This window comes from Euleptes europaea, chromosome 1, assembly GCF_029931775.1.
Source record: "Euleptes europaea isolate rEulEur1 chromosome 1, rEulEur1.hap1, whole genome shotgun sequence".
NCBI lineage: Eukaryota > Metazoa > Chordata > Lepidosauria > Squamata > Sphaerodactylidae > Euleptes > Euleptes europaea.
Genome location: NC_079312.1, coordinates 34,803,299 through 34,829,831, shown reverse-complemented (window position 1 = coordinate 34,829,831; position 26,533 = coordinate 34,803,299). Strand labels below are relative to the sequence as shown.

Genomic DNA, 26,533 nt, shown 5'->3' with positions numbered 1-26,533 from the left:
GCAAGACTCTAGCGGAGCCCAATCAGGCACCTTTGGGGAGGCAATCAGGCATCTGTGCCAGAGAACTCTGATGTCAAGAGACCCTCTCATGGGACACTCGGGTAAGTGTTGTGAAGCTTGAAACAGCCCTGTTAATGAGACCCAAGGCTTTTACAATCCGACAAATAGGCTGTGATACGTAAAGAGTTGATCACCCATGATCAAAGATGCAGCTGCAAAGAACTGGCTTTGCAGAAGGGCAATATGAGTTTAAAACCCTGTTTATAAACTCCAGGAAGATTCATGTGATGCAACATTGTCAACATTTTTAAAAAATAAAATAAAAGCATACCCCGTTTTGCCTGTCGGTTAAGGTGCATGCATAACGAACGCCAAGTAAGGCTGCAGGACTGCATTCAACCATTTTATCCAGGGATCCCCACAGTGAATGAGATATGTACCGACCAACCTGTGAAGGTGCAGAGTGGTAAGTTCGATCCTGACGGAAGTTGATTTCAGGTAGCTGGCTCAAGGTTGACTCAGCCTTCCATCCTTCCTGGGTTGGTAAAATGAGGACCCAGCTTGCTGGGGGTAAAGTGTAGACGACTGGGGAAGGCACTGGCAAACCACCCTGTCAACATAGTCTGCCTAGTAAACGTCGGGATATGACGTCACCCCATGGGTCAGTAATGACCGGGTGCTTGCACAGGGGACTACCTTTACCTTTTTAACCTGATACTGCTAGATAAAGATGCCATGCTAACAAGCCTACATACAAACACATCACTACCCTTTTGCATCAGTGTGCCCAGCTCTTCTGCCACGTAACACAGTCAGACATGCCTAAAGAGTTTGGGATTCTTGGGAATCTAACAACTGGCAGTATCCCCTGGATATGATGCCGTGCTGAAAGAACACACCAGGCCTGCCACACAAACCCACAGGAAGCATGCAAAGGATGCAACTTAGCCTCATTAAAATGTCTTACATGACCCAGAACGCCAAGGTTTGCTTTACTGCCAAATGGGTTAAAATATCCTTCAAATGTCTATTCACCAGGTGTAAGGAGAATCTCAGAATGAGGCTGTCCATTAATCTCTGGACACGGCGGCCTCCCCAAACCATTGCACCATTGTTAAAATGGATTATTCGGCTAGATGTCAAATGATCACATCAAGTATGCCCTGCTTCTATTTCTACAGGCAGGGCCTTCGACTGCCAAGAAACATTAGCTTCTGTTGGTCTAGCTGATCCTCATATGGAAAGTTTTTGCTTTCTTAACTTGAAGTGACTTCAGTGGACTTAGATGGGTGTAACCAGCATGGTGTAGTGGTTAAGAGCAGTGGTTTGGAGCGGTGGACTCTGATCTGGAGAACCAGGTTTGATTCCCCACTCCTCCACATGAGCGGGGGACACTAATCTGGTGAACCGGGTTGGTTTCCCCACCCCTACACATGAAGCCAGCTGGGTGACCTTGGGCTAGTCACAGCTCTCTTAGAGCTCTCTCAGCCCCACCTACCTCACAGGGTGTCTGCTGTGGGGAGGGGAAGGGAATTGAGATTGTAAGCTGGTTTGATTCTTCCTTAAGTGGTAGAGAAAGTTGGCATATAAAAACCAACTCTTCTTCTAACTCTGCTTAGTATGGCACGGCACGTTGCAGGAAAATACACTTTTAAAAGTTCTGGAGAAGCAACTCTGCAAGCCTTTAAAATGTAGACCATTTCTACTCCTGCTTGGTAAGAAGGCCTACATTTATCATGTTGGTAAACAAATAATAATGAGTCATAACAGAAGGGAAAAAGAAGATGCTCATTTTCAGTCAGACTGTCAGGCGACAGGAATGTGGAGTCAATCATTTAATTTTATTCCCCATTTAAAAATGTAATATAAATTACTAGTTCTATGAAATATTTGACATTGTTACTGCCACACACTTTGGGCTCAAGGGCAAATAAGTACTTTGGGTGTCACACAAGCGGCTGAACAGCAGCCTGGAGGCAGGTTGGCTAAAGGGGGCTCGTGTGGTGGCACAGAGGGAAGACATGGTGAACTTCTTCAGTAGCCATTTGCTCTGACTGAGACATGCCAGTAGATTACTAGGCTGGCCCTCAGGGTCAGGGTTGAAAGTAACTTACAGTTCCTACTGATACCATCACTCTTGGGTGGTGGGGGTCTACACAAAAGAAGAAGAGTTGGTTTTTATATGCCGACTTTCTCTACCACTTAAGGGAGACTCAAACCGGCTTACGATCACCCTCCCTTCCCCTCCCCACATCAGACACCTTGTGAGGTAGGTGGGGCTCAGAGAGCTCTAACAGAGCTGTAACTTGCCCAAGGTCACATGGAAGATACCACTTCAGGCACTTTCTTACCAGCACTCTATACCATCCCGCATTGGCTTCCTTTCACTCTTGCTCGGGGAACTCCCTTCCCGAGTCAAGAGGATTATGGGCTGTTGTGTGAATGTTCGAGCCTTTCCTGACTACAGTGGAGGAGGTTGAGGGGGGACATGATTGCTCTCTTTAAGTATTTGAACAGTCAGGTCAGAGAAAGGGCTGTCACTTAGAGGAGGGCCGGGAGCTGTTCCTGTTGGCAGCAGAGGATAGGACTCGCAATAATGGGTTTAAATTGCAGGTGGAAAGGTACCGGCTGGATATTAGGAAAATAATTTTACAGTAAGAGTTGTTTGACAGTGGAATCAGCTACCTAGGGAGGGGGTGAGGCTCCCCCTCGCTGTCAGATGCGGGACAAGCACTTGTTAGGGATGCTCTAGGCTGATCCTTCATTAAGCAGGGGGTTGGACTAGATGGCCTGTATGGCCCCTTCCAGTTCTATGATTGTAGAGCCTTTCTCTGACCTGATGGTCCATAGGCCTTTTGTTCTGAGCCCCCACCGCAGCTGATGCTTATTCAATAAACTCTTTGTTTCGACCAAATGACATGCAACACCAATAAAATACACCATTTACTGTGATGTTTTCAGGATTACATAAGCTGTGATGGAGATCACAGATCTCCATTGTTCTTTGTAAGAAGTGTGAGGGGCTGGGACCATGCAGGAAGAAGAGAACTCCTCCACAGTTGCACAAACAGAAGCCAGCCTCCCCCCCCACACACACGGTTGTTATTTTTAATGGGGGGAAAGACAAGTGGTTTATTTAAAGGCCTCACAAAACACAATCAGGAAAGGAATAGTTTCTGTTTGTGAAACTATGCATGGTGGAAGAGTTAAATCCCCACTCCCAGCTGGGCTCCTGCATGGCTGTAATTCAGTTTAGAAGGGGGGGAAAAGGATAATTCAATCACAAATCTCTGTGTCTCATCTGGTTTGATCCTTAGCCTATGGACACATGGACTATTCTGGGTACAGGGTATGGTCGGGGTCTATCACAACCATGGGACTAGAATCCTTGGCCCTGGGGATGAGTCTTGCTGAGGTAGCTTTAGCAGTACAACCTCACAGCAGTGAAATATCCCAGAAACCAATGTTGTGTCATCATTCCTGTGAGCATTATTATGCTGATATTCTTGATAATAAATGATGAAAAGCAGAATAACTATAATCCACAGCTCACTTAGTCTAGAGTAAGGCCATAAAGGTATATGGTCTTTAAGTAGGTTGCGGCCATTCTCCATCTGGGTTCTGTGGTTTTATTTACTGCCTGTCAGCCCTCAATCAATAAATCATATACCAGTTGGGGTTGCTGTGTCCATCAGATCCCATCTGTACATCACTTCCAGATCTAAAAAACTGCCAAAAAAAAGGCACCATTTCACCTCGTTGACAATTTTAAGAGTCACTCTTGATTTACAGCAACAGGAGACCGAAAAGAAGACAATATACTTCAGGGGAAAGAAACATTTTACAGAACAATTTTAGAGGCATGAAAATCCTGGGGAACTAACTGATCAATCAACTATCATAGACCACCCTCTGAAACTGCTCCATTTTCAAACATGTTTTTATTAGTGAAACCGTCCTATTTCTACCAGTAGGGTTGTGAAATGGGACTTCCTATAGATAGAAGAATGTTGCAGGCAGCTGAGCCTTATTTAGGAAAACGCAGAGAGAAGGTTGGGGGAACTGGCCTGATGAGGCCATTAAGAGTTTTCAGTATCCTGGGATGGAGGGATTAAGGTTAGGCATGCATGCCATGAGGAACACAACCCTCAAACCTAATCCCCCCATAGTATGTTCTGACCAATTTGACTAGGGTCAAATTGTGAGACTAGGGTCACCAGGTCCCTCTTCCCCTTTTTGGGTGGAAACTGAGGAGGGGGGTTGGGGAGGGGAGGGACTTCAGTGCCATAGAGTCGTACTGGTACCAGGCCTCAGAACATTTCAGAGATCAGTTTTGGCTCTGGAAAGGAATCTCTCTGTTGCACTATCGCACCAATTTTTTTAAAGCTGCATAGAAGTCAGGGTTAGGGCTGTCGATTTGGTTCATCCCGAACCGAAAAACCACCGAATTTTCCCCGATTCGGCGGTTTCTGGTTCGGGACGAACCGAATTCCAAAAAAGGAGGGAAACGGGGGAGCCGAATTCCCTGACTTCGGGGAGCTCAGCAAATAAATTTGGCAAATTCGGGGTTCGCCGCAGCAGCATTACCGTCAGGCTCCCCCCCACGAGCACCTTCACGGGGCTTCCCTGAAGGCGAGCGGGGGGGGGGGGGAACAGATCTGCGCCTAACAGCTGTTAGGCGCAGATCTGTTTAAAAGCTCCCCCACGCCTTCAGGGAAGCCCCGTGAAGGCACGTGCGGGGGGGAAACAGATCTGCGCCTCCCAGGTCCAGATCTGTTCCCCCCCCCCCCGCGCGCCTTCAGGGAAGCCCATGAAGGCACACGGGGCCCCCGAATTTTCCCCCGAACTCCGGATTTCGCGTCGAATTTCGCAGATCTAAAGCGGAGGAGTTCGGACTTTGACACGGCCCGAATTTAAAAGGGCCGAATTTTGCCGAAGCCGAACTGTACCGAATTTTTTTTTTCAACAGCCCTAGTCAGGGTATTGGACTAAATGACCCTGGTGGTCCCTTCCCTACTCTATGATTCTGTCAGTAAAGGCTGGGGCATGCTGATCTTATCAGAAGGATGAAACACAGGAAGGAGGAAACTATGGAAGGCAAATCGCTCCTGAGACCTATAGAAAGCACTACAGTTCATGACAGTGGCAAGACCCGCTGTGGGCAACTGTCTAAACAGAAAGAACACTGCTGAACAGACTGCAGAACCGACATAGTAATGGCAAAGAAATAATCATAGTCACAACAGCTGCAGCCTGCACACACAAAAATGCCAGTGAGAAAAGGTGCAACCAACACCCTTGCATTGTTATTAGCCAGTCCAATAATTTGACTGGCAGGCTGTTAAAATCTGTGGCACTCGGCAGGAGCACAGTGAATCTGCTTTCTGAATAAAGAACAGGCTTAACTTCCACTCACGTCTTTCGACTTCAGGCCATTTTATTTATATACCCGAGCTCAGAGCGTGCAACAGACCAGCCATTTCGTCCCTCGCTCACCTCTGCCGAGCCAAGGACCCGAAACAGTCACACTGCTGTCTTTGAGCCACAAATATAAGTCAGCCCCTGTCACCTCTGGAGGGATGTCTGACAACTCACTTTAGATTGGGGACACCAGAAGCCCGTATTTCTTTTAAGTTTATAAAAAAATGCACCTAGCGCAGTGGTCCATTTACAACACAGGCAAGCCTGGAGAACTTCACCCCATTTGTCACAACAGACGAGAGCCTTAACCGTAAACAGCCACTCAAGGATGTACAGGCATGAAATAGCCCCATATGCATCCCACTAAAGGCCGGAATAGGGGGCCCGAGGGGAAATCTCCAAGCCATTAAGGAAAGGAGAACTATTCCAGAGTGAGTGGTTTCATATCACGGACTTCATCAGACTGGGGTGGTCAACCATAAGTGCCGGAATGATTCACTGGACTGATCAGAAGACTTAGGATGGGAAGTTCAAATAACATCAGAGACAAAGGAAATTGCCTTAGCCAAGGTATCTGGAGATCTGAACTTGAATTCCAGTTTTGGTGCATCACCAGCTTTGTTCCCATGTTACAGCCTATACACATGTGCATACACCCGTTTGTTACAAAGAGCCGACATGAGATCACTTTACAAATGAAACCAGGGACCAGTACCTGGATAAATGTGAGGTTCTGGTCCAATGTTCAGCTGTACATGCGCTGAATGTAATGTGAGGATTACTCAATGCACGTATAAAGGAAAAACCAAGTGTACACTGTACACGGATTTGATGTGTGTTCACTGTAACTTGTGAAATTAGCAAGATAAGAACTCTAAATACTCCTGTAATGGGAAAACATTCTACAGTTTGGTTGATTCATAGAACAAGCCTACAGAGATGCAGTCTTATAACACTTTTCTGCAATGAAGGGACAAATGGATGTACTGTCCCACGGTGGCAGGCACTGAAAATAATGTGAGAAAAGCTGTTACATCGCTACTGGCGCTTTCATGGGCTTGTGAACTGCATCTCCTAAAACATGGATCAGAACTCAGGGTTTCAACTAGCAGCGTACACTCAACAAGATATTCCAGTCGGCAGCTGTGGGACAGCCTCGTTCTGAGAGAGCACAGCCTCTCAACAAACCCCGCTGTCAAATGCTGGCTGCAAAAGCCTTTTCTAGAAACTGTCAAAAGGAATGAGGCACCATCTGCTTCAAAAGCTTTCGACTTCGGGCTGAGCCCCACAATCACACCGGGAGCTGCCCGTGATGTGTCCGTGATTGCTGACTTCCCCGCATCACTGCAACCACTCTGTTGAGTCAATAACCATAGCCACACACACACACAAAAAAAACATTTTGTGTGAATCAGACATTAGAGACGGCTTCTCAGAGAATGGTATTAGTTAGTGACTTAATGTTCTGTGAGTGGCAAATATGAGTTACTGGTCCCAGGGTGTGGCCAGGCATTGGGGAAAAAAAGGAAATCAAGTGACTTTTATTTCAAGAGCTGATGCCGTGAAGGGGATTCGTCGTGTCAGATTTGGTCGGGAGAGATCAGGGAACAGATCCCTGCGCAACTATCAGGCAACTAGCAACCATTTCACCCACGCCTACCTTTCAGATTATTCAATTCTAGAAGAAGAGTTGGTTTTTATATGCCGACTTTCTCTACTACTTAAAAAAGGATCAAACTGGCTTACAATTACCTTCCTTTTCCTCTCCCCACAACAGACACCCTGTGAGGTAAGTGGGGCTGAGAGAGCTTTAAGAGCTGTGACTATCCCCAGGTCACCCAGCTGGCTTCATGTGGAGGAGTGGGGAAACACATCCAGTTTTTATACCCCGCTTTTCTCCACCTTTTAAGGAGTCTCAAAACGGCCTTCCCTTCCTCTCCCCATGACAGGCACCTTGTGAGGTAGGTGGGGCTGAGAGAGTTCTGAGAGAACTGTGACTAGCCTAATGTCACCCAGCAGGCTTCATGTGGAGGAGTGGGGAATCAAACTCAGTTCTCCATGTTAGAGTCCACTGTTCTTAACCACGCTGAAGACAGTAGTGGGCCTCTGTGGTGGGCAGATTCAGGTAGCTGGCTCGTGGAGACACACATGGAGCTGCCTTCCAGTGAATGAGATCCTTGGTCCATCAAGGTCAGTATTGTCTACTCAGACTGTCAGCGGCTCTCCAGGGTCTCAAGCAGAGATCTTTCATACCAACAACTACCTGATCCTTTTAACGAAAGATGCCAGGGATTGAATTTGGGACCTTCTGCTTGTGAAGCAGAGGCTCTTCCACTGAGTCACAGCCCTTCCCCACTCTGAAACCTTGAGTGGACATCACCGCATGGGGGGACTCAACACATGGGACAGCAGAGCAGCGATCCAAAAGTTCCCAGTTTGGGCTCTTGCAGCTATTGACATACATTTGCCTGGGTGAGGAAAGTAGAGTTGCCATAATGCCCAGATGGTTGGCTACGTTTAAACAGCATCTGGGTATGCCACCAAGTGCCCAATGAGGGGCCCTGGATTCCCAGCCTTTAGTTTTGTATTTAAAAAAATAAAAAAGATCTAGCATTTCCAGCTTTCTGCCTAATTTATATAAAAGAAATTATATATAACTAATTATATAGTGGCAATCTCTGCTGAAGCACCTCCATTCCCCTCCAGCATTCAGTGGACCAGAAGGAGAAAATAGGGTGGGGGAAAAATTGGGTGGTGATGCAGCAATATTATTTCTGGCTGAGTAGCTGGAAGAGACGTCACTGTTCTAGTAGTACCATGAAGCCATATGGTTTTCATAGAGTTTGGGGGAAATGCTAGAGAGCCCTGCGACACGGTGGTGTCACTTCCAGTTACATAGCCAGAAATTATGTCCCTACGCCACAGGACACCATTCAGGTGAGTCTCTCCCATCCCCTGGGGATTTGTGGACAAGGGCTAGAAACCCTAAGACTGGCCCACTCTTTCTTTCTTTTGTTCTAGCTAATGAGGGAAGTCACGGCTGTGACTGACAGGCATCAGAAGGGAATACTCAGCTTTCCTCTTGTCACAAGCTGCTTCTTCTGAGCTAGACCTGGGCGAGAACCTGCAATAGCCATTGGAAGCTGCCTCTCCATATTCTTCACTTCTAAAAACAATTTTAAGGGGAATTATCTCATGCCTTCTTGTGGATTGACAAATTATAAAAAAGTAATTAATAAAAATGAAGTATCGTATCATATATATCCGTGATTATTAATCTCTTTCTTAGCTCTATCTTTAACAGTGAAGGCAGCAGGGTAAAAAGTTATTTTTACATTTTTAAAATTCTTTAAAATAATTCTAGATGGTATGCTAGCCAGTCAGTAGGAGCCAACTTGGTTGGTATTACCTGCTGGTTGGAGGGCACATTCCTTTCCTTTCCTTTTCCTTTCCTTTCCTTTCCTTTCCTTTCCTTTCCTTTCCTTTTATCCCTTAGAAGCTCCTTGATCAATTGATCTTGAGCAGCATATATCTAGTGTTGGAGGGATATAAGGACTGAAACAAATCTTGCCACTGACAATGTAGCCTTGGGGTCCCTATCATTTAGTAAAAAAGGCATTATGTCAGTCACAGAGGCATTGGATTTGTAGGTTAAAAGGGGGGAAATATAGTGCAATCGAAGTTCCTCGTAAAAGCGGCATTCCAAAAGGGCTTGAGCTAATGAGTCAATAGAGCCAGAAGAGCAAGGGCAGATCCTGTCTGAGTTTGGTATATTCAGAATTCTGCCCTGCTTTACCATAGAAGGGTTAGCATTCAATCTAGCCAAGCAAAAAGCTCTACAAAGACAAGGAGTTGTCAGATAATATGTATAGGCAGGCAGACCACGTGGAGGGGGTATTCCGAAGAACTGGGATGAACAGTCACGATGAGCACGAAAAGTAGTGCTGTTATAATCGAGCTCTTTAATGCGCTTTTTAATTTTGGTAAAAGCTTCAGTTTTCCCAAGATCTAATAACATATCCTGCGAGAAGCCCAACAACGACAGTTTCTCATCTAAGATTTTTTGCAATGAGGATTTAAAAGGGTCATGCTTCAGAGAAGCTAGGAATCCCTCAGTGCTAAAGCACAGTTTAAGGTGTAGTTTGAAGGGGACCAACCACGCCCTAGCTTCAAGTGACATTTGGCCAAACTCGGAACGAAGAGTAACGCCAGCAACACATCGAGGGGCATTTAGGAGTTTTCGTAAGAACTGAAGCAGTGGACGATCTATAGATTCATTGATGACTGTTATCCAGATGGCAACACCAAAGAGGATAATTGGGGTAATTTTCAGATTAAAAACCTGAATAGCCCCTGGAATATATTTGCCACCTTTGGTGTGAAAAAAGTTGACAATAGCACCAACCCCAGGTAGGAGGGCACATTCAGGTTCTGCAAACATGAGGTGGGGTGGAGCAGCAGTATATTTTACTGCCATCTTTCTCTCTCCCAGAAAAGCTCTGCTATTGCCTCAGAAGTGAACATCAGCAAATTTTGACACGAGCAAAGGGTTAAGTAAAGTTACGTTTTCTATTACACTTCCCGATATTTTTGTGCTAGTTAACAGGAGGAGATGCAAAGCTATTGGTAAATAACACAGCAACTAATTTGCTTGATTTGTATACTCAGAAATTTGCATGATATACAAATCCAGCCACCCAAATTTGGGGGTCTTAACTATGGCAACCCTAGGAAAGAAGATCACATCAATATCCTAAAACAGGCCCCCCCAACCGTTTTGACTAGGGTTGCCAGGTCCCTCTTCCCAACCGGTGGGAGGTCTTTGGGGCGGAGCCTGGGGAGGTTGGGGTTTGGGGAGGGGAGGGACTTCAATGCCATAGAGTCCAATTGCCAAAGGTGGCCATTTTCTCCAGGTAAACTGATCCCTATTGGCTGGAGATTAGTTGTAATAGCAGATCTCCTGCTACTACCTGGAGGTTATAACTATGGGAACAACAGAACGAGGCTTATATATGTTTACAATGTTAAATGCACATTATAAAAATTAATGCAAGGAGTGAAAAATATCAATCCAAATGTATTTATAACCCCCCCCCCCAAAAGGTGTTTGTTCCCTCAAAATTACCTGGACGTTGGCAACCCTAGTTTTGACCCTGTGGGCACCTTTGGAATTCTAGCACAGTGTGATGGGCACAGCCACAAAATGGATGCCATAAAACAGCAGCCGCAGGAGGTGGAGCCCACCACAAAATGGCTGTCACCACTTACCTTCAGTCACACAGTGAAGGTCTTTGTTTGGCTGCTGCCAAAGTAACATTTTTTAAAAATCCACACAGCCAATTATATCTCCAATGGCCAGTCAAAAATCTTGCTGGGCAAAAGCCCCACCAGCCCGCCCTTTCTAAAAACACATGGCGGGCGCTAGGAAAGGTATTGGCACGCGCCATGGAAACCATGGACACCACATTGGGGACCCCTGTCCTAGAAGCTGTGTATGTCCTAGAAATTTTAAGGCTGCAAAACTCAGCAAATGTAGCCACCCTAGCACTACGGAATACTTTTCAGCTTGAGTAAAGAGGTCTGGAACTTTATTTCCCTGAGCCAGAATGAGTACCATAGACTTCTAGAAGTATGGAGATTTTGGAAAGGATAATTTTTATGCAGGCCATCAAGGTGAAGACTACTCAGGCATTTGCTCAAGCAGTAAAAAAAATCAAAACCAAAAAAAAAAAAATCAGAGTATTATGCTTTGTGTCACCAAAGTACCTGGGCTGTTTTCAAAATAAAAACAACAAGTCAGATACTTTTTTTATAATACAAACTATTACCTTTCATTAGCACCCTGGGGTGAACAACCCACGACCAATAAATATTAATGTTTTATGACAATAAAGCAAGCACTAGTTCAGAAAAAAAAAATACCACGGTGTCATTATTTGGTCTAAGCCACCCTGCAATTTTGATTAATGATATTCCTCGGCTCACTTGTGATTGTGATCACTTCTCCCAAAGCCATTGTTTATGTGCATATATATGTATCTGCGCATGAGGAGCACATAACAAATCCCGCGAGTCCCTCTGTGCCGAGGACCCCTGGGGAGTGAAAGGTTTCCCAAGCTTGCTTGTTTTGTTTGTGCCTGATTTCCATGAGGCAGGATGCCGTGTCTCCCTAGGACAAACTGTGCAGCCGGTGAGCAGCTCCGCCTGTTTACAATAAGCAAGTTGCAAACACTGTATTGAATCGAGTCAACATGCCTCATCAGTAGGGTTTGCTCGAGAAGTCGGGGTGGGGCGGGGTTTAGGTGCAGAGAAAACGGACTCCTAAATATGAGATTTGTGGCCCCACCACAGAGACAAGATAAATTTTAAAAACAAAAAAACCTCAATTTAAGATTTACAGCACTTTTACCTACCAGTGTTTAGTAAAAATGGTCCCTTTCTAAAGCCTGCAGCGATGATAACATTCTTGGAAGGGGCAAAGCAATTATCGCCCAAGAGTAATATATTTTTTTTCTTTCAGGGAAGGGGAGGAGGAAGAGACACACCTCTTCCACATTATTACAAACATCATATTTGTCATCTTTATGTAAATCAGAGTTGGATTTGTGTTCCAACAAAATACAAAGAAAAGAAAAAGGTCACAGCATCACTGTTAAGACATATCAAATGTTTGTAGATCAGAGGATGGGCCCCGTCCTCTACCAGCTGACGTTCTCCAGTATTTTGGCCCTCATCCTCAAATATTGTCTCAGATTAATTGCTAGGACTCCTCTCATTGCTTCACTGTGTAAATCCGTGTGTTTGTTTTTTAAAAGAAGCATTTTCACAGAGAATGCAACAATACATTTCTACATGCCTAATCAAACCCCCCCCCCCCATGTAAAAAACAGACAAAACAAAAAACAAGACATAACACTTTCACCCTGTTCTACCTTTGGAGGCTTCTGTCCCAAGTGGATTTTCAAAGATGCTAGTTGTCACTTGGCTCCAAGCGTCCTTCACGGCAGACTTGGAAACCACTCTATTGTTCAAGCTCTGCTGAGGCCGGAAGTTGTTCCTCAAATATTCCACAGATTTGACATGGTCTTGCTGTTCCGTGGTAAATATGGAATAGAATGCCTCCAGCTGGACACAGGGTGAGGGAAAGAAGGGGGGGAAGAGGACATTAATTAGAAAAACAATGTGGCAAAATCTTGGCAGCTGAATAGGAATGCAAAATGGCAGGAAGTACTGATGCCAAGATAGATAAATCAAACAGGAAACCAGGCTGCCCACAGAAATCACTGCCAACTGCCTTATCTCGCCCCTTTTCTGTCTTGCCAAGCAGCAGCAGAAGAAAAAAAACACTTCAGAAACCCTCTACAAAGTTAATGTCTGAGGGAGGTAAGAAAAGATCCTTCCCTAGACTTGTATTTACTGTATGTACTTACAGATCTATATAAACCCTCTCTTTGTTTTATGCTATGTTGTGGTGTTTTTTTACGATTTTGCTGCACAAGAGGGGGGGCACACATTCATTTCATACGTCACATAAATCACAGTTCACCATACAGCCCATTCTATCTTTCTATTAGTGTATTTACAGCAGTATCTCAAAGGCCCAGCAGTTCCGAGAATGGAGGGACCAATTGTGTTGCAGGCTATCAGTACTATAAAAGCCGGGCCCTGCGACACAAAGATAACACAAACAACTCTAGATGGACAAAACTCGGGAGAGCAGAAAGAGGTACACAAGAGGGGACGCTACCTCCTAAGGTCACTTTGCGGAAACAGGAGGAAGCTAGGAAAAGAGCCTTGGGTCCTTCAGGTTCCCTGATGCTCTAAGCAATGATGATGTTGTTAGAGCTCTTTCTCAGCCCCCTTTTTCATCTCCTAAGTCCCTTACAAAGGGAAGATCACCTTTGCTTAATTCCTTTTACAAGCAGGAAAAGCTAGATAAAGGAAGGTGACCTGAAACATAAGGCAAAGAACTGGCTTGCACGTTGTTGTTTAACCAATGTTCAAAAATATCATTTACTTCCTGTTCCCTGAAAATCCACCTGCACAACTGAAAAACCACAGGCTATGCTGCAGCCACCACTTGTTGGCATTTAATTTAAGCATATTAGCAACTAGACTGATGATGGCATTTATTTGTCAAGCAACACACAATTATTCAATCTGAAAAGTGGGGGGAGTGGGGAGGAGAGACACTCTCCACAACGTCTCCACGGCTAAAGGAAAATACACCTGGTGGTTTTATTTAATCTGTTCCTTGACAACAGTATATGCCAGAGAATGGATAATAAGAGTGCCTGGCAAAGTGAAATCAACTTGGCGCATCCTCTGAGTAAAATGATTGAGAGGCGGCGAGATAACTGCCGACTAGAGGCTTTCATTTACCTCTACCATGGGGGGTGGGTGTGGGGGTGAATGAATATTTACACTCATTTCTTCCGACAAATCAGTGACTTTTTACATGAAAGTTCATCCAAGAAGCCTCTGTTACAAGGAGGTGTATTGACACAAGCAAATAAAAAGGCAGAGCAGGCTCCAGCAAGGAGACATTTTGAAAACAAAGGTTTTAAATGTCAAAAGCCTTTTTAATTGTTAAACACTTAGCTGCAGATTTCTGCATTATTACTCTGGGACGTCTCTCGATGAAAATGCCACTCGTTGCCGTGATCTACTAGGAGCCCTACTATGCGCTCGTTTTAAGGATATGTATGCCAGCTCCAGAAGCACAGAATGGCAGCTTCATGATATTGTAAAAACAGACAAATATGGGTAAATGAATGAACGGCTTTCTTTCCTTATGAAATTAGTTCAACCTAACAGATCTTTATCTCTAAATAACTAAATAACTTAGCTAACTTTCTTGGAAGATATACAAAGAGGGGGGAAAAGACATAAGAGAGGGAAAGAATTTTCTGTAAATATTTAGGCCACAGCTTAAATTTATTTGAACGGTATGATAATAGCTAAGATCATTTGCAAGAAAATAGGATGTCGTGTTTTATTATCTCCTTGCACTGAGCTCATGTTTGGAGAACAATAAAACTAAATCAGCCAGCTTCTCTTATCAACTGTATCTTTATGTGTGTTTCTACTGGGAAAAAAAATCAGTAGCCATGCAAAAAAGAAAAGAAAAGAAAAAAGAGAGAGCCTGAAATCTGGCTGCAATGTCCAAAGTAACTGGTGGGAAACATCGCAGAGTACGAAAACAATGAAGGCCAAACCCAACTATGAATGAAGCAAATCCTTTGCGCAACAAACCTACCTGGCGATAAGAGATAGGAACAGGCATGCGAAAAATAATCCATTCCACAATCTCACTACATGGAGGGGTAGTCAGCGAACCTGCATACCGATAGTAACTGCCCAAGGATGCTGGCAGAAGATCTCTTAACACAAAGGGATCCAAGAAGGTCTCTTTCTCTGTAGGAAAAGCAAAATAAACATTATAGCTTCTAAGAGCTGGACAGCCTCCCAAGTCATGGATCTATCTAATCTTATTGCCTACAACCTTCACTGACATGCTGAGATTGTGTTTCCTGCTCATGTCCAGATCGTTGGCTACTACCTACAACTTAAGCTTTAAAATCAAGAGGAATGTACACTCTTGGGGTTCAACTTGGCAGTCGCTGGGTTCGTCATGATGTGACACATTTGAAAACATTCTCTCAGGTCTCAAGTTTTCCATGTTCTCTAGCACTTTTAAGTCTAGTATATCTAGACTGATTCTGGTATTCATCTGTAAGGCAATACTCAATTATTCAGTCTTAAAAATGGCAAAAGATCTCCTCAAACCTCAGTGACAAAAGGAAAATGTGTCGGTTGTTTATCCGGTCCTTGACAACAGAAGGCAATGGAGGCTGGATATTATGAGTGCCTGAGAAATGCAGATAATCTTGGTACATCCTCTGAGGCTGTGAGATAGCTCATGGTTTCAGGCTTTCATTTACCTCTATCACAGGAACTGGGGGGGGGAGGGGTTGCCACTGCATATTCACACTCATTCCTTCAGAGGTATTAGTGACTTCTTACATGAGGTGTATTAACGCAAGCAAATAAAAGGAGGGCTTCAGCAAGGAGACATTTTAATTCAATTTATTCATTTACTTCATTGAGACCCCACCTGTCTCCCCAATGGAGATCCAAAGAGGCTCAAACTGTTCACCATTTTATCCTCACTACAACCTGTGAGGCAGGTTAGGCTAAGTACATGTGATTGGCTCAAGGTCACCCAGAAAGCTTTCATGACAAAGTGGAGATTCACACCTGGGTCTCCCGATCCTAGTTCGACACTCTAACCACTACACCACACTTCATTTAAAATGTTTTAAAATTCATAGCTCCTTCATACTCACACCTTCCCTCCTGCCTAGAGTTGTCAACCTCCATGTGATAGCTGGAGATCTCCCATTATCACAACTGATCTCCAGGCGACAGAGATCAGTTCACCTGGAAAAAATGGCTGCTTTGGAAGGTGGACTCTATGGCATTATACCCCATTGAAGTCCCTCCCCTCCTCCAACCCCACCCTTCTCAAGCCCCAACCCAAAATCTCCAGGTATTTCTCAACCTGGAGCTCCCTCTGTGAGGCAGGTCCCTACTAGTCCCATTTTATAGTGCAAGACAACTCAGTAATTTAATGACTGAGCAGGGATTTGAAGTCAGATTACTTGGCACTTCAAAAGTTTGATTCCACTGGCTCAGACCTGTGAAATATTGTTATTAATATTTAACCTCTCTCTAACACTTCCAGTATACAACACATTCTTCAATGGCCAGTTCACTCACAATCACAGTTAAGAAATCCTCAGATGAGTTGGTTTTCAAGTCTGGTCTTCCATATTCAGTCCACACATTTAATAAGACTATACTGACAATTAATTGTCAGACTATAATGACTTCAGTGGAGGGGCTGTGGGTCAGTGATAGAGCATCTGCTTGGCATGCAGAAGGTTCCATGTTCAACCCCTGGCATCTCCAGTTATAAAAGATCTCACAGTAGGTGATGTGAAAGACCTTTGCCTTAGACCCTGGAGAGCCACTGCCAGTCTGAGTAGAGAATACTGACTTGGATGGACCAAGAGTCTGATTCAGTGTAAGGCAGCTTCATGTGTTCATTTATTTAATTTATATCAGGAATCAGCCCTAGGACAATATTTTCCCAGCAAACATGTATCATTTGATTTTCTCTTGCACTTCCACCAATGAGTTTAGGGTGTCGTGCATGGTCCCCTTCCCTACATTTTATCCTCACAACAACCCATGAGGTGGGTTACACTACAACAGTGAATGGCCTAAATCACTCAGTGAGCTGCATGGCAGAGCGGGGGGCGGGGCGGGTTTGAACCCAGGTCTTCCTCTGTCATAGTCCACCACTCTATTAAGAGCCCTGCTGGATCAGACCAGTGGTCCACCTAGTTCCGCATCCTGTCTTAAACAGTGGCCAACCAATAACTCTCGAGGATCAACAAGAGGACATAGATGCTGAGGCCTTCCCCTGATGTTGCCTCCAATGGAAGGCAATGGTTCTCAAACCAGAGGTTCTCCTAAACTGCATAATGAAAGGGCATGTACTCAACACAATAGATGTATCATTTTCATAAAACTTGGCGCATGGTGAACTACAATAGGAAGTACTGTGGCACATATTCAGAAATTTTATTCAGAAACAACTGCAACAAAATGTGTAAAACAAAAACAAACCTGTGAAAAAGCGGGTATTTTACAAAGCCAATTAAGAGAGCAAACTTCTCCATGACTTATTTAGACTACCTTTTAGCAATGCTGCCATCAAAATTTTAAACTTTTCTCAACGGTAAGACTTAAGCTTCCTTTAAAATATTCTGTTTTATTCGTTAACTTCATTTATACCCTTCCTTTTTCCACAATGGGGACCCAATGCAGCTTACATTGTTCTCTTCTCCTCTTTTTTATCCTAACCACCACCCTGTGAGGTAGGGTAGGCTGAGAGAAAGAGTGACTGGCTTGGCCTAGTCCGACACTCTGCCACGTTGGCTTTCTTGCTCTAGTAAGAGTAGGGGGGGAGGTATACCAAATTACGTCAAGTCTAGCATCCATGAGACAGTAAGATATTCAAGTCTCACACACATTGGGTATCATATTCACTTTTCTTTCCCAACTACCTTTTTTAAAACTGCAGCAAAGAACCTGATGAATGGTTTCAGCATGCCAGACCTCATAAACAAGTTCATGAAATTCAACGCTATGGTAACGCAAACACTAAATCCAAACGTTTGCCTTTTGGAACGGGCCCAGCATAAGTGACGTGGCTCTCTGCTTTTGTGACTATTTCAAAAACGCGGCACAACGTTCTCCTTTCGGAGCTGCCGAATAAAGTTACCGCCTCTCTCAAAACCGGGGGGGGGGGGGAAGGGGGTCATTGCATGCAGGGCGTAGGAGAGCTAGACTGAAGACAACCTGAATGAGTGACATTCTTCTTCCAGCAGTGAGAAGACGCCACAGAGCAGGAGGCAGACGTTCAGACGCATAGATGTTGAAAGCACTGCCTAGGTCTGACGGAACCATTTGAAGCACACCACTGCGGTCACGGTCCAGGTGTCAGTGCAAACATAATTAGCACAGCTGAAGAACAGCCATTTTGTTCCCCAGCATACCTGCTTTATGAGGTAATAGTATTTTATGGCCTTTGGGAGAGGATACACTTCTTCAGATCTGCCAAGAAAGATGAAGGAAGCGATAAAAACCGGCGATGCTAACAATAACCGAAGCAAGAGAGATTCGAAATAGATTCTGCCGCGGCTTCCCAAATCTACACGTTTAAGAACAAGGGGGTTTGGTATGTTATTTTCGATATGTAAACAACATAACAACAGTATCGGGGATAGGCAGGTGCTGGGTTAACTTGCTCTCACAGTGCCTGAGGACCACCTGCTGTTTTCCTACATGATCTCAGAGAAGAAATTGGGGCACATATACACACTGTGGTCAAGGGGGAAAAATAAAATAAACATCAGCTCAATGGGATCTTGTGATAAAGAGCTTTACAATTTGCCAGCCTGTAACACAGAGCCTGTGTGAATTATACTGCGTTCACTTCCAGGTTTCATTTGTTTTAACTCCTAGTTCTTCAATACGCCAGACCATACCTTGGGGGTAAATGGGATGCCATTTCATTTTCAGGTAAATATATCTGTTGACGAACGGGTACCGCCTAGCATTGATAATCTTTGCAAAAATTTAAGTTTGGAAAGAATAAAATGAAACCCAAAATGGGGGGGGAGGCAGCCATTGGCCGGAGCAGTTCTCTGTTGTTCTTTCACAGTCATCCCCTGCGGTTCTCGTGATTAACTGGACGAATCTCCCACTATGGCTATGAAAAAGGTAACAGCAAGGTGCTTATTAAGTGCTTTATGCCTAGAGTCAGTCCCCGCAATGGAACTTGGCCCACGCTGTGCAAGCTCATTTCCCTTGCAAGCCTTTTGTCTTCCCCAGATTTGTTTTGGAGATGTTTTAGTTGTCCGATAACAAGCAACAAAATAATCTTGTTTGACCTCCTATCTAATGCAGACTGCAGAATCTCTTCCTCATTCCAGTCACTACACTAATTTCTCCAAGGGGCACATATCGTTTCACCTGCTTCCTAATGTCTTCACAACAACCTTGGACGGTAGGTTAGGCTGAGAGAGAATTACACAACTTTAAGGCTGATGATGAAGAAGCTGAAATTTTTAAAGAATTTCTATCCCTTGGCTCCACCATCAACCAAGAGGGAGACTGCAACCAAGAAATCAGAAGAAGGTTGAGACTGGGAAGGGAGCTATGAAGGAGCCATGAAGGAGCTAGAAAAGATTCTTAAGTGTAAGGATGTGTTGCTGGCGACCTAGATCAAAATAATTCATACCATAGTATTCCCCATTCCCATATATGGGTGTGAAAGTTGGACAATGAAGAAAACTGTCAGGAAGAAAGTAGATTAATCAGAAATGTAGTGTTGGAGGAGAGTTTTACAGATATTGTGGACTGCCAAAAAGACAAATAAGTAGGTTCTAGATCAAATCAAGTCTGTTCTCCCTAGAAGCTAAAATGACTAAATTGAGGCTATCGTACTTTGGTCACATTATGAGAAAACAAGAGTCACTGGAAAACACAATATTGCTAAGAAAAGTTGAAGGCAGGAGGAAAAGAGGAAGACCCATCAAGAGATGGACTGACTCAGTGAAGAAAGCCACAGACCTCAGTTTGCAAGACGAGAACAAGTCTGTTAACAATAGGACATTTTGGATGTCATTAATTCATAGGATGGCACTTAGCGCGCGCGCACACACACACACAAACACACACACAAGTCCTGTTTTCCCCTCACACAAAGTACATATTCTAGGAAGAGCTGCAGGTTCAGAACAAAGTAATGGAAGCATTCCCTCCCATAAATTATAATTAACTTCAGAAACAGCCAGCGTGGTGTGGTGGTTTGTGTGTCAGACAAGGATCTGGGAGTCCTAGGTTCTGACCCCCACCCACCCACCCAACTCTGCCATGGAAGCTTGCTGGCTGACCTTGGGCCAGTCATTCTTTCTCTCAGCCTAAACTACCTCACAAGGTGGTTGTTAGGATAAAATGGAGAGGAGGACAATGTAAGCTGCACTGGGTCCCTGCTGTAGAGAAAAGTGGGTTACATATGAAGTAAATAAAATTAACTCATTACCAAAAGATGTGCAGATAACTCTAATTTAGATAGCTTTAAAAGGATCAGGCAAATTCAGGGAGTGGCATTAAGTATGTTGACACCTAAAAGGTGAATTGCCTTATTCAAAGGCAATTCCAATTGCTGGGCGCCTGGCCTTCTCAATTTGAACACACACTTTGTGTTAATGTGATACCTACTTCCCCACAGTTCTCACACTGTGGCTGAGATCAAGAAGGGGAGGGACATTCAAGACTCCCCAGGTGTAACTAAGGCAGGTGGTTCATTGGAAAGCATCGCTGCTTCTCCTACAGCCCAGGGACACTTACCGCTTCTCCATGTAGGGAACAAAATGTGTGAAATGTGTGAAATGCAGCACGAGAGCTTTTCATCCTTCATTTCATTTTCAAAATAGGTTGCTAATTGGTATACATACAAGTCTTGCCAAACTGAGATCATAAAGAGGGGGGGATAAAATCAGAACTGTGCAGCTGGCATATGTCTGCATTAAATTCAGAACTAAGGAACTGCTCTGGGGAGAATAATATGGGCAGCGTAGACTCTCCTTCTGGCCTCAGAACAAGATGCCCAGAATCAGTCACCTGCAAAACCAGCTAGCTGACAGACTCCATTGGCTGCCATTCAGAATCAGATAACCTTTATTGGCCTAATACTGATGGTCACAAGGTCAGAGGTAACCAGGTAGTACATATCTAGATTAAAATTAAGTTTGAGTCTTAACCTTAACAGCTTCTGCCAAAAACTCCGCCACCTTCACCGTAACATCAGTTGAAATGTCGTTCAGCAAGAATTGACATGTGGTTGTTCTGTAAGAGGCCATCCGTTTGCTGATTGGCTGCCATTCATTGATTTCTGGTTAGCCTGGTCTTACCTAATAATGCCCACCCTTTGCTTAAAATGAGGTAAAGTAACGAAGTGCCTTTTCTCTCACAATGACCCCACCGGTCTCTTTGATGTTTAGCCCCCTACAAGAAGCTCCTAGACTACCATGTGGCCTTATACTCCAGAATCGTTGTAGGCTGCGAATGCCCCCCTCTCTTGTGCTGGACTCTCATGAAGTCTTCAGATTTTAAAAAAGGAGCAAACGTACACACAGCTACCACGCCTTGAGACGGGCTACGCCTTGAGATGGGCTTCATATGTGTGGAAGCCAGAGTATGGATAGTTGCAATTAATAACTAGCTTAAGCTTTCCTGTCTCGCACGTGGACTCGCTCTCTTAATTATAAAGGATGATTTCCAATTGGCATGGAAACGGGCAGTGATGGATAAATTGTCAACATTAGGATTCACACCGCAGGTACTAATTGACATGGGCTACCCCCAGGCCAAGGCATTGATCAAACAGCGTATAATTGACACAGAACATCAAATAGATTTGGCCAAAACACCTATCTTCATCATTAGTGAATCCAGGAGGTATCTTACTACTCCTATGTAGTATTTAACCAGTCTGGAAATTCCTAAACATCGAAGAGCCTTTACCTTGGCCAGATGTCAAGCCCTCCCTTCAGCCATTCAAGAAGGCCGGTTCAAGAAAATACCATATGAGGAGAGGAAATGCCCCTGTGGTTCCGGATCCATAGAAACTTTAGAACATGTCTTGTTTTATTGTCAACATTATACAGCTATCCAAGAAAGGTTTATCTTGCCAATAATTCACAAATTCTCTGGATATGCGGGATATACCTACATTCCGACTCTGTTACAAGACGTAAACTCCGATATAACATACTCAGTGGCTAGATTTTGTGCTGCTGCAATGGATGCACGGCGGAGGTGGGTCTGCGCCAATTCACAGTCCTGAAATGAGGGGGACAGCCCTAATGATATGTGTTCCCCTTTTACTGAAGTGATTTTATTCATGTTAATAAGTGAATCAGCATGTTTTATTCTGATATACAGATATGCTATATTTATGTAAACTGGTGCTTTTATAGGTTACTTGTGCTGGTCATTGACCATAATAAAGATTATCTATCTATCTATCTATCTATCTATCTATCTATCTATCTACCTACCTACCTACCTACCTACCTACCTACCAATCAATCAATCAATCACACAGCTACTCTACTTATACAAAGCAAGGGCACATGGGACACCTTGTAAGGTAGGTGGGGCTGAGAAAGTTCAGAGAGAACTGTGACTAGCCCAAGGTCACCCAGCTGGCTTCATGTGTAGGAGCGGGGAGACCAACCCGGTTCACCAGATTAGAGTCCACCACTCATGTGGCGGAGTGGGGAATCAAACCTGGTTCTCTAGATTAGAGTCCACCACTCTTAATCACTAAACCATGCTGGCTCACAGTGGGGACTAGGGCAGAGGGAGACCTTCTGGGCAGCCACCTCTATACCTGGGAATACCCTCCCCTTGGAGTTTGGTCTCTTCACTACAAGTCTTCTGGTTTCAAACTGTGATACTACCCCCTCATATTAACATTTTACGCTAAAATATTTGGCCCTGTCATTTTTATTATTGTGAACTGCCTTCGACATCATGTCGATGGATAGTATATAACTACACGAAAAGAAAAGAAAAGTTAACACTCATGATGAGCATGCTGAAAGAATGCAGAGCATGTGCTCAGGTTAGAAGTTGAAGTGCTGGGATTGTGTAATATCTGATTTCAGCAACAGAAGTGCATCCTTGAGGGAAGCTATGTAGACTCTGCCCAGAAAACTAGAAGTGCAAGTGTATTTCATAGAATCATAGAGAAGAATGATAGAATCACAGAGTCATAGAGTTGGAAGGGACCACCAGGGTCATCTAGTCCAACCCCCTGTACAATGCAGGAAACTCACAATTACCTCCCCCCTACACCCCCAGTGACCCCCACTCCATGACCAGAAGATGGCCAAGATGCCCTCCCTCTCATGAACTGCCTAAGGTCATAGAATCAGTATTGCTGATAGATGGCTATCCAACTTCTTCTTAAAAACCTCCAGAGAAGGAGCGCTCATCACCTCCCGAGGAAGCCTGTTCCTCTGAGGAACTGCTCTATTTACCTTTTTCCAGTTGTGCATAAATTCCCTGAGATGTTTACCAGTTCCCTTTCTACATTTTAATAATTAATCCTTATTAACACGTTAGGTTTCTGTTGGTGCATGTTTTGTTGGCTTATATTCTCCTCAAACAAATTAGGAAGTATCCTCATTTTTATTCAACACTTAAAAATCATACATCATATTTTAAATGTTGGATTCGCATACTACATAAAGTATTGTGCATATACAGGGTTCTTCTGTTATCGAAGAGTGGCAGTAGAGTGAAGCTCATACTCTAGTTTCAGGGATTTTTTGTGTGTGCCATGTGCTGACAATATTATATTTTAATAATTAATTGTTCATCAAAGAAGAGATGAGGAACAGGAATGCTAAATTCAAAGTTATTCAGATTGCAAAAATGAATAATGCATGACTTTTATATTAAATACACACTGTAATACGTAGTCTACATTTCATCCAGCCCTGCCTGTCTTTCATTTTTAAACATTTTGAACTAAAATATGAATTATCAGCCGAGGGAAAGTTATTTAGACAAAGGGCAGCCTTATTTGAATGCAAACTGAAAGCATCCTGCTATGATTAAATTTTGGTTATCAATTAAGCAGAATTTATTTTAAGTGCCTGGGAAGCCACAGTCAATGGTACAATGCAGCTCATCTTGAGAAAAAGAGTTTCTGCAAATGCTCTCCAACTGTGGTGAGACTGCAGGTCCCTGTCCTGAATATCACAAAGAAAGCACGCAAGAGTTCAGGTATGGTTGGCTGGCTCCTGCTTGTTTGTTCACAGATTCTGAAAGTGTCATGTTTGAAGAAGAACGCTCGATACTGCTGATAATTATTGACACTTCCAGCCTCCTTTCTACTGCAAACACTCTTTTATTGATTTCTTCAGGTGTTCCTTTGGTTACCCGCCATTGGCTCTGCCATCTCAAACTTGGCCATGGTCCCTCATATTCATCACCTGTCAAAAAAGAAATATCTTCCCTCGCATGAGAGCAAGCCCCAAACATCCTTTGCTGCAAAAGCAAAAGGCAAAATGGATAAGCAAAAATACTATCTGAAATTGCCTTGTCTCCCTACTTTTCTACTTCAGAAGTACTTTGTAAGGTATTGGTAAGGTATTATTATCCCTCTATTGTTGGGTGTGAGGTGAGGCTAAGAGAGAGTGGCCTGCCCAATAAATGAGGCAAGAGTTTGACAAGGGATTTCCTAATTAATAGCACAGTTTCTACCCCAGCTCAGAACCTTAATACTGTAGCTACTGTAGCTGATTATAATCTTATATTCTAATAGCGAAGTCGGCCAAATCGTTGGATACTTAAATCAAGTGACTGGAACTGTGAACAGGCAAGATGGATCTTTCTACAAACCTGAAAAGGGCCCCAGGTTTGCAGAAAAATCTTTTAAAAAACCCCCCCATCACTGGGGGTTTTCAAAAATCCGAAAATGAAAAAAGAAGCGCCTGTAGCTTTAAGCAATGGATTCCATCTCTGTCTGTTGCTAGGCAACCACAGATTCCAGACTTCAGTTGCTGTCAGTAAAAGGCAGGAGGAGGGGGCATAGCCCCTTTCCGGGCTCTTTTGGCCTCTGAGGGAGTACTCACTGGGGCCAGGCCTGTGTTTTGAGTCTGAGGAGGGCAGGGTTGGGGAGGGGAGAGGTCTCAGTTGAATATAATGCCATAGAGTCCACCCTCCAAAGCAGCCATTTTCTCCAGGTGGACAGCAATAGACAAGAGTACTGTATCTCCCCATGACCAATGTTCGCTGAGAGAGCGAGAGGAGAATGCGTCCCTGATGATTCTCCTGGATCTCTCTAAGATGTTTGATATCACTGACCATGGCATCCTTTTGGACAGGCAGGTTGAACTGGGAGTCAGGACCACCCTACTCCAGTGGTTCCACTCTTACTTGACTGGCCTATTCCAGAAGGTGATGCTGGAGGACTGCTGCTTGGCCCAATAGCCTTTATGCTATGAGGTCTCACGGGGTTCTACCTTGTCCCCCCTAGACTGGAAACTGTTGTTTTAAACGATTTGTGGTCTGTATTTATGGTTTGTGTTCTTATGCTGGGCTGGGTTTTTATTGCTGTGTGTTAATTCATACTTTTTTAATGCTTTGTTTTTATTATTTTAATTCTATGAGTTGCCTCAGGCAGGTTCCCGAAGAGGTGGCATAATTTAAAAATAAACAAATAAGTAATGCCTGCTCGATTTCGTTAAACGAAACTAGGCTCCCTGTACTGTTTTTACTGGGTTTAAAGGGATGTGGAGGAAGAATTTGTCCTTTTAAAACATGGCATCTCACCTTTCTAATGCTAACAGCAGCACAGGAAGCTCAGTTCAATTAGCAAAACCAAGCAAGGCTTGACAGATTAAACAAATTCCCCAATTCAAAGTGTGTTTGTTATATGCCCACATAGTGTACTTTCTACACATATATGCATATGCAGAGGTCTAAGGTTCAAGCCCTGGAATAAAAACGTGAGACACATTAAAAGGATTTTTGGGTAGCAAGACTAGGAAACACCATTGCCTGGAGAGCTGCTGCCAGCCAGAATTGGATAGAAGGAGCTGGATGCCCCAGTGGTCTGAACACAGTACAAGACAGATTTGTGTATTTGTTGTTTGTCAAATAGAAAAAGATCAGCTGCTAATCAGGACACAGAAGTTGTTTCTCCAGCACAACATAGGGCACCAGAAACCAGATCCTAATCCCCCTTACTTGTACAAATTCTGTGACCTAACATTCATTAACAGGCACGTACAACCACCAGCTACTGTGTTGCTAACAGCTTATGAATGATTGTGTAGGTTTACTCATCTTTCTCACTGAAGAAGCAAATACAAAATTTAGCACAACACCAAACTGCCCTTTGCAGTCGAGAACCATTTTCTGGAGATGTATTATCTGCATACAAGGTCAAGGCCATGAAGCAACACACTAGAAGCAATATCTGACTGTGGACATCCATTCTCCATGTCTCTTGTGCCTCCGCTGCAATAATGTTTCACGACAACATTGGTCAAGGGACTAACTAATGGAAATGTGGAGCCTTTCCCTTCCAAAACAACTGCTCGCTGCAAAGCAACGCCAAGCATACAGAAACCACAAGTGGATACTATCTGCTCATTGGTTACAGATGAAGATGGACTCTGTCCAGTTTCCTTTGCACAAAAGGCTCCGATCAGGAAAGCACTAACTCCTTTGGTAACTCCGATTAGCAGCCTCAACCGAGACTACTAAATGGCATAGGAAAAAGAGCTTCTGTGTCGAAATGTTCAAACACCTATAAATCCAGCCATTTTGACCATTCTTGTTCATCCAGATAAGAACTTCTTTTCACCCTGAATTCAAAACTTGGTAGGCTTTACTCCGGATAAAACAAGCAAATGTCAGTATGGGTTTGTGCCTTTACTAAGCATTCAGC

At 43.9% G+C, this 26,533-nt stretch overlaps 1 protein-coding gene across 4 annotated transcripts in view; it reads right to left on the bottom strand.

Annotated features, from left to right (window-relative positions):
* Nucleotides 1-26,533, bottom strand: part of PTPRG (protein tyrosine phosphatase receptor type G) — a 669,402-nt gene that overhangs the window by 128,547 nt on the left and 514,322 nt on the right. For all 4 annotated transcript variants that reach the window (XM_056855280.1, XM_056855289.1, XM_056855297.1 and 1 more), the window contains exons 7-8: nucleotides 14,681-14,838; nucleotides 12,354-12,546 (exon numbers count right to left, since the gene is read on the bottom strand). In XM_056855280.1, coding sequence (XP_056711258.1) covers nucleotides 12,354-12,546; nucleotides 14,681-14,838 — 351 coding nt within the window. The remainder of the gene's footprint in view (nucleotides 1-12,353; nucleotides 12,547-14,680; nucleotides 14,839-26,533) is intronic.